This window comes from Alexandromys fortis, unplaced genomic scaffold (assembly GCF_014885135.2).
Source record: "Alexandromys fortis isolate MF-2015 unplaced genomic scaffold, M_Fortis_MF-2015_v1.1 scaffold_176, whole genome shotgun sequence".
NCBI lineage: Eukaryota > Metazoa > Chordata > Mammalia > Rodentia > Cricetidae > Alexandromys > Alexandromys fortis.
The window spans coordinates 61068-67840 of record NW_026068070.1 but is presented as its reverse complement, the minus strand read 5'-3'; the positions used below and the strand labels follow the sequence as shown (position 1 = coordinate 67840).

The window sequence follows — 6773 nt, the reverse complement described above, 5'->3', positions numbered from 1 at the left end:
GGGGGGGGGGGCCGCGCGGGGGGGGGGGGGGGAGGGTAGGTCCTCCTCCAATAGCCATGACTTCCCTAGTCACAGGCAACAGATTAGGTTTCCTATTCCAGGGATGTTTTTCCTCTTGTTGAGCAGGCCTTAAGTCCAATGAGACAACTGTTGGTTACCATCAAGGTATGTATACCACTACTGCACCATAAGGGTTGCCACAACATGGCGGCCATTGCTGTGGTTCACAGTAGCTGAGGGCTACTGTCGCCTGCCTCCTTTGGTAGCTTACATGGTACCTTCTTCTACCATGAAAGGGAATCCTCAGGGGGGAGGGGTTCAAGCCAGATCCATCTGAGGAGCCTCTGGGCCCTGTGTCTGAAGGACTTAGTATCTTCAGCAATAGGAGAGGGTAATCAATGCGAGTGTTATAGCCTGTGATGTTCTGACAGACTCTCGGACAGCCCTGACCAGCAACTCAAAAAGAGGGTTGCTCATGACTGGTGTGAGTTTTGTTCAGCAGCTTTTGGCTCTTGGAGACGGCATTGTCAGCCCAGAGAAACTTCATTTTAGATCTGAGTGGGAGAAGCCTGAGCTAGGAAAGTTTGCAAAAGGGCGTGAAGAAGAACCAGGCTGGGTGGGCATGGATCCCTACAAACGCTCTGACTTGGAGATCTCAAGCCAAAGGGGATCATCTGGAGTGTTGAAGTAGAGCATGTACAAATGACTCCTGGTCAGAAAGACTGGATTCTTCTTAGCAGAAACACTCATTTCTGGGGGAGGCTTGCTGGGACACATCTGAAACGAAACGTTCATGCTATAATTCTATGCCTATCCAAAGAATGCTGATATAAATGGTATGAGAAGACACCTGAAATTATGAAAGCATGAACAAATTTATTTCACAGCGGCTCACAGAGATAGGGGATTAATAAGGTTGGTGCCCATCCCTGGTGACAGAGACAGGACACTCCAGAGGCATCAGGGACAGAGGAGACAGGGTCTTGGTGACACATGGATATTACTGTGACATACTAATGGGGGACAGAGAGGATTCTGGCTCACTGCTGGAGACTCCCCCAGCCTGGGTCCTCACCCCTGAGACCTGTATGAAGCCCGAGCAGTGCTAGAGTATAGGCGATCCGAACCCCCAAAGGCTCCCTTTGAGCTCCACAGAGCCTCCTGCAGCTGCCTGGTGAGAGGCTATCAGATGGCCTCAGGAAGTCCACCCCTGCTTATCCAACCAGAATCCCTGCAAAACTCTGCCAGGTCGAGAGGCAGTCTTTGGAGGCAGCAGAGATAGCTGGCAGTGCAACCCAGGGCCAGGGTGGTCTAGGGCTAACAGTGGTACCTGACATAGTCCAGAGAGACCTCATACATCAGCATCTCTAGACTACTAGCTCGCTAGGAAGCCCAGGCTGAGCTCTGAGTCCCAACTCTTCATGACATCACAGCAACTGACAGGTAAGACCGTCTGTCAAGTGGGTCAGACAGCCACACTAGAAGAGCACTTTGCTGAAGGAAACTTAAGACCCAGGCTTTAAAGGGCTTGAAAGGGCTGAGACTGGGTGAAGGAAAAGAAGACCCAAGACACTCTGGGGTCAGCAAGTGGACAGAAAGAAGAAGGAAGTGCCAGGGCTACAGGAAGCTCAAAGTTGCCAGAGCCCCAGGTCCCTCGTTCCCACCTCCTGGCCTGTCAAGGCTCTACTTATTCCCCCAGGAGGCCCATCTTGAAAACAGAGGTCTTGGGATGAAGCTGCTACTCTTCATGTAGGCAGAGATCTTCTTCAGTCCCTGAGAGTTAGAAAAGAAAAAGAAAAAGAAAACCAAGATTTAGGTTTGCTCAGGGCCTCTTGCTCACACTGCTAGTCATTAGCACACATTTGGGATCATCCTGGCCTCTGTCTCTCCAATGCTGTACTCTCTCCTGGCACTCCCTTCCTGCCCTCCCTAACAGGCCTTATCACCCCATCTATACAAACGTGCTTCTCTTGCACACACAAACTGTATTTCCTGAATAGGAATCTGGATGGAAAGGGGAATGGCTGGTAAATAACCCCTATCTTATCTAGTGACTTGGTAAAACCGGGGTCAAAGTTTATAGATTATAGTAGACCAGAAAAGAAAAGCCAGGCTTGCCCTAATCATTCCCTAAAGAGAAAGTCAGCTTCTACACCTGGTATTGAGCCTCAACCAATCCTGTCTCCAGTCTTGATAAAGGGATCAGGCTCAATGACAGTTACATGTGCTATTTGCCTTCTACCAAAAGAGCGAGCCTCCAGAAAATCTCTAAAGAGTTCAGATGTCCGGAGCTGCCTAAGATCAAGAGACCAAGTTCACATTTAGCCTAAAGCTGCAGCCTTCAGCAAAGTCACACAGTTTAGAGCAAATGATGAGAACTGGCTGAGAAATCACATCACTTGATAAGGAATGAGACAGGAAAATGAGTTCCAGACTGAAAAGCCCATTGGACCTAGGTCTCCAACCCCCAATTTCTAATACAGAAGATGGCGTAGATATCAAACAAGTAGTCTTCAGTGAAACAGGGCTCCCCAGCACCCTGGGGGTACCACACACACACACACACACACACACACACACACACCCCACACCTCCCAGTCTGGTTTGCCTTATATTATCTGATACACATGGTCCCCAGGTGGGTCTAAGAACCACATTTTCCTTTCTTACTGGGCATAACATATGCCTCATACAGAAATCAGGAAACAGAAAAATAATGTGGCGAATCTCACAAAAGGAACAGCTGACACTCAAAAGGAAAAAATGAAAGGCGTGAGGGAGGAGAGCCCATGACACACACCTCAGGATTTAATTCTCTAACAGGAACCCCACAAAGGTCTCGGCAAAGCATTCAGCAGACCAAGCACAAGTATCCTTTACATCCTGGTACCTCATGTAACCCAGTCTGCAGCCGCTACCCGCTGCCCTGAGGAGCTGGAGCCAACAGCAAGTCCAGCCCAGTTCTACTTCTGCTGAAATCTTGAGTGGGTAGGTAACCCTCCAGAATTTCACATTTCCTTATCTGAGCTGTGGGACAGATGACTTCCCCCACCCTCGAGGAACGCTGTAAAGATGAACTTGGTCAACAGAGACCAGGTGCTGAGCACAGATTATGGGAGAAAGCGAGCACTCAACTCATGCTACCTGCTCTTCACTTCATCTCCAAGACCAAGAAAACATTAGGAAAAGTTGACAGCCAAGAGGAAGGAGGATTAGGAAATCACCTCAAAGCGGGCCATGAAGTCCTTCAGGTTTGGGAATGCGTCCAGACAGTTAGGTTCGAATATACGGTTTAGGTCCAGGATATCATAAGCAAGGAAATCCACAAAAGTTATCTGCAAAAGGCCAAGAAAGAGGGGGCATGAAATTCTGTGCCCCTGGAAAAATGACAACCCCCAACTTCCTTTTTTTTTTTGTAAAGATTTGTTTATTTTTATGGATACAGTGTTCTATCTGCATGTATGCCACCAGACCAGAGGAGGGTACCAGATCTCATTATAGATGGTTGTGGTAAGAGCAGGCAGTGCTCTTAACCTCTGAGCCATCTCTCCAGCCCAACCCCCAACTTCTCTTTTACCTTTTCACCAACAAACCACATCTGCTTCCCCAGGAACTGTGAGAAGAGCTTCATCATCCCAGGGAGCTGCTCCAAGTAGTCTCCCTTCAGTTTCTCCTGAGGTAGAAACAGCTATCACCACAGAGTTCCCTGACAGAGCGACCAGGTCAGCAGTACCAGGCATGGTCCTACATGGGGTGGGAAGCCATCTCCACTAAGATGGAGCCCAGGCTTTGATTCCACATATCAACACTTATTTACTGGATTTCATGGTAGCTCATCCCATACTTCAAATGCAATGGAAAAGCCAGAGAAGAAAAGGACACTGTGCGCAATGGGACATCCTCATTCCTGATGCCTAAATCCATGAGTGCCCGGAGCACTGCCAGACTCTGGGGCTGATGAGAGGCAGCACCAAAAAAAGCAAGAACTGAAAGTACTCAGAGAAGATGGGAGTTCCATATCATAGGTTCCCGAAGAATGAAATATACTTGGGTTTCCACCATAAACTGAGGAGGATTTGAAGCTGAAGGAAAGGAGATAAAGACCTCAGGCTCTTCCTGAGCCACCTATAGAAAAGGGAAGAACTGAGAGGGGCTGGGAAAGGTTCCCTGTGAGTCTTCATCCTGGACTACTTTTTCTGATCCATTGAGTGCACTTGTATATCATGGACAGCAATGATATGAACTACTTTGTGAGGGCCTAAGCTGAGGGCACAGGTGCAGAAAACTTGGGAAACATGTCGTTACATCTAGGGTTTGGTTGGACCCTCCAGTTTGCCCCTGCATGATCCAGAAAGCCCCAGTCCTGTCTCTCTCTCTCCAAGCCCTGCCCAGACACTCGGAACTAAAAAAAAAAAAAAAAAAAAAAAGTGCCAAAAAGCCCAGTTCCATTGGCATTTCAGGTGACTATTGCAGCTTCCTCTCCTATTGCTGCCAGCAGCCCAAGTCCCTGTCTAAGCATTCAGCTCTTGACCATATTTGGGCACAAGCGCAGCTTATAGTAGACACTTCGTCAACCCGCACCTACAGTCTATGTAATAATATCCCTACTTTATTTTTGGCACATGACTCCTCTGGCCTCAATCTCTGGGAGTGGAGAACCCACCCAAGAGTTGCTTTGCTCAAATAAACCTATTCTAGGACTTTATCAATTCAGCTTGATCTGGCTTACTGTGTTGGCAGGGAAACCTATTATGGGGGTACAGAAGACCTATTATTGACTTACTTAATGTGTGCTCTGGGAAGTCTGGACTAAGACAGGTAGGGCCTAAGTAAGAGTGTTCATTTGATATTTCAGTGCACTGGGGACTGCTGGTGATAACACAGAACACATCCTGGAGAATAAGTGGCTAAGGAAATCAGAAGGTAAATAAGACCTGTACAGATGGGAATCTAAAAGAGCTGACTCCTGACCCAAACACTGCCTGGTCCAGCCCAGCACGGGAGCAGGATGAGACTCACAAAGTCTGGGCTGTAACAGATTCTGGCAAGGTGATTGGTGACATCCACAACCTGGTTCTCCAGAATGTCCACACGAATCTTTTCTTCCTCTGTCTCTCCACCTGCAGCACACACAACACAAACTCACCCTTAGCCTCTCATGCCAGTCCAGACAAGGAGATTGTCCCCCATGCCCCACTCTGCAGCCAGCCCCACTCACACAGGTTGTGCTTGCGGGCAATGTAGCGCAGGATGGCGTTGCTCTGGGTGATCTTATGGGGCCCGTCAATTAAGTAGGGCAGCTGGAAGAGCAATGAGGGACAATCAGGTGGGAATATCAGGTCCCAGCCTCACTTCCCTGGGTTAGGACAGACATGTATGTGGCCATGTGTCCTGGCATTCAGTGTGACCAGCATGGGAAGTCCTCCATGAACACAGTACACACTGAATGGAAGAGCTGGGGCACAGCCCATCCCACTGTGCAGCCACCAGGAATGGGAGCAGGAGAGCAGAAGCTCTGACCCCAAACCCCCTCAGCCAGGTGATAAGAAGAGGTGGGAATACCATGCCTTCCCTCAAGCCTCCCTTCCCTGCACCTACATTGGGAAAGTCCAGGCCCAGCTTGAACTTCTCACTCAGCCATTGGCTTCTATCATAGTCAGGAGCTGTGGTTGATAAGGTTACATAAAAAGAAATCAGCCTTGTGTCCAACACGCCTATTCCAGGGACCCAACCTCCTAAAGCAGGGAATTGCAACCTCACACACTGAATCTCACAACATAAGGTTCCAGGGATGAAGAGTGCTTGGGGCTGTGGGCTCTATATCTCTAAAACTTACAAACGGTTCAGGCAAGTCTTCATGGGGAATGTGATCTAATTTCAACAGCAGTGGGGGCACCCACTCCTCCACCTCCAGGGTTCTGTATTAAAAGATCAAGCCCACCCTCTGGAGGTTTCTGGAAGAGGAAGATTCTGAGTCCACCTGGAGGAGCCCTGTCATGTAATGTAGGTCTGAAACGGGCTGCTAAGCACCAATGGACAGGGGTTTGGTAGAAGTTTGACCAGAAGAATGTCATTACCGCCGCCCATGACGTATCTCTTCTCCTCATAGCTTGTGTCTGTGTATTCCAGGAGCAGGCGAATAGCATGAGCCAGCTGTAGAGATAGGTAAGGAATGGGACCTGCGGATTTCTATGTGACCTCACCTCCGGCCAAGTGATTACACACAGGTGCACGCACCAGCTAGCACGTGTGCAGGATTCTGATCCAGACAAGCAAAGGAATTCCTCTAGGACCCGCCCCCTCACCGCTTCCCTCATCCTAGCCCCGCGGCGATTCTTTTCACCGTCAGATGGGCGCTCACCCCACGGATGTCCCAGTAACCCAGTGTCATAGGCATGGTGCTGGTGCTGGTGCTGTTGGTGTCAGGGATTGAGTGAGTCCACTGGTCTTCGGGATGAGCGAAGCTGGGCGGGGCGGTGCCCGGTGTGGCCCCTTTCCAACAGGTTTCGCCCCGCAACACACACCCAGCTCTAGGCCTCTTGGCCTTCACCTACGGAAGCAAAGTTAATGAGCTCCACCCCCCAAAACCAGGAAATCATCTTTGATTCCGCCCCAAGTCCCACCCCCATCCTCCAGCCCAGGGCGCAGAAGCAGAGCATTGGCTGAGCCGCTCACGTCCTGCTGCCCTGGGTGTGTGGCAGGGTCAGGTCACAAGGGAGTCCCCAACCGAGAGTGTTGATTAGGCACCTCATCCCTGTGGTCAGGCAATGCAG

At 49.8% G+C, this 6773-nt stretch overlaps 1 protein-coding gene across 1 annotated transcript; it reads right to left on the bottom strand.

The window, feature by feature from the left end:
* Positions 1-856: 856 nt before the first annotated feature.
* On the bottom strand, positions 857-6565 carry LOC126487883 (glutathione S-transferase Mu 4-like). The gene is made up of 8 exons (XM_050120925.1): positions 6362-6565; positions 6078-6153; positions 5599-5663; positions 5219-5300; positions 5020-5120; positions 3578-3673; positions 3225-3335; positions 857-1773 (listed from the first exon to the last, which is right to left on the bottom strand). Exons 1-8 carry the CDS (start codon positions 6395-6397, stop codon positions 1684-1686), a joined length of 657 nt encoding a protein of 218 aa, XP_049976882.1. The 5' UTR covers positions 6398-6565; the 3' UTR covers positions 857-1683.
* Between the last annotated feature and the right edge of the window lie 208 nt (positions 6566-6773).

Coding starts and splice junctions, on each gene's coding strand:
- LOC126487883 (XM_050120925.1), bottom strand. CDS start 6,397: ATGCCTATGACACTGGGTTACTGGGACATCCGTGGG. Junction 6,154..6,361: donor GTTACTGGGACATCCGTGGG/GTGAGCGCCCAT, acceptor CTATCTCTACAG/CTGGCTCATGCTATTCGCCT. Junction 1,774..3,224: donor ACTTCATGGCCCGCTTTGAG/GTGATTTCCTAA, acceptor TCTAACTCTCAG/GGACTGAAGAAGATCTCTGC.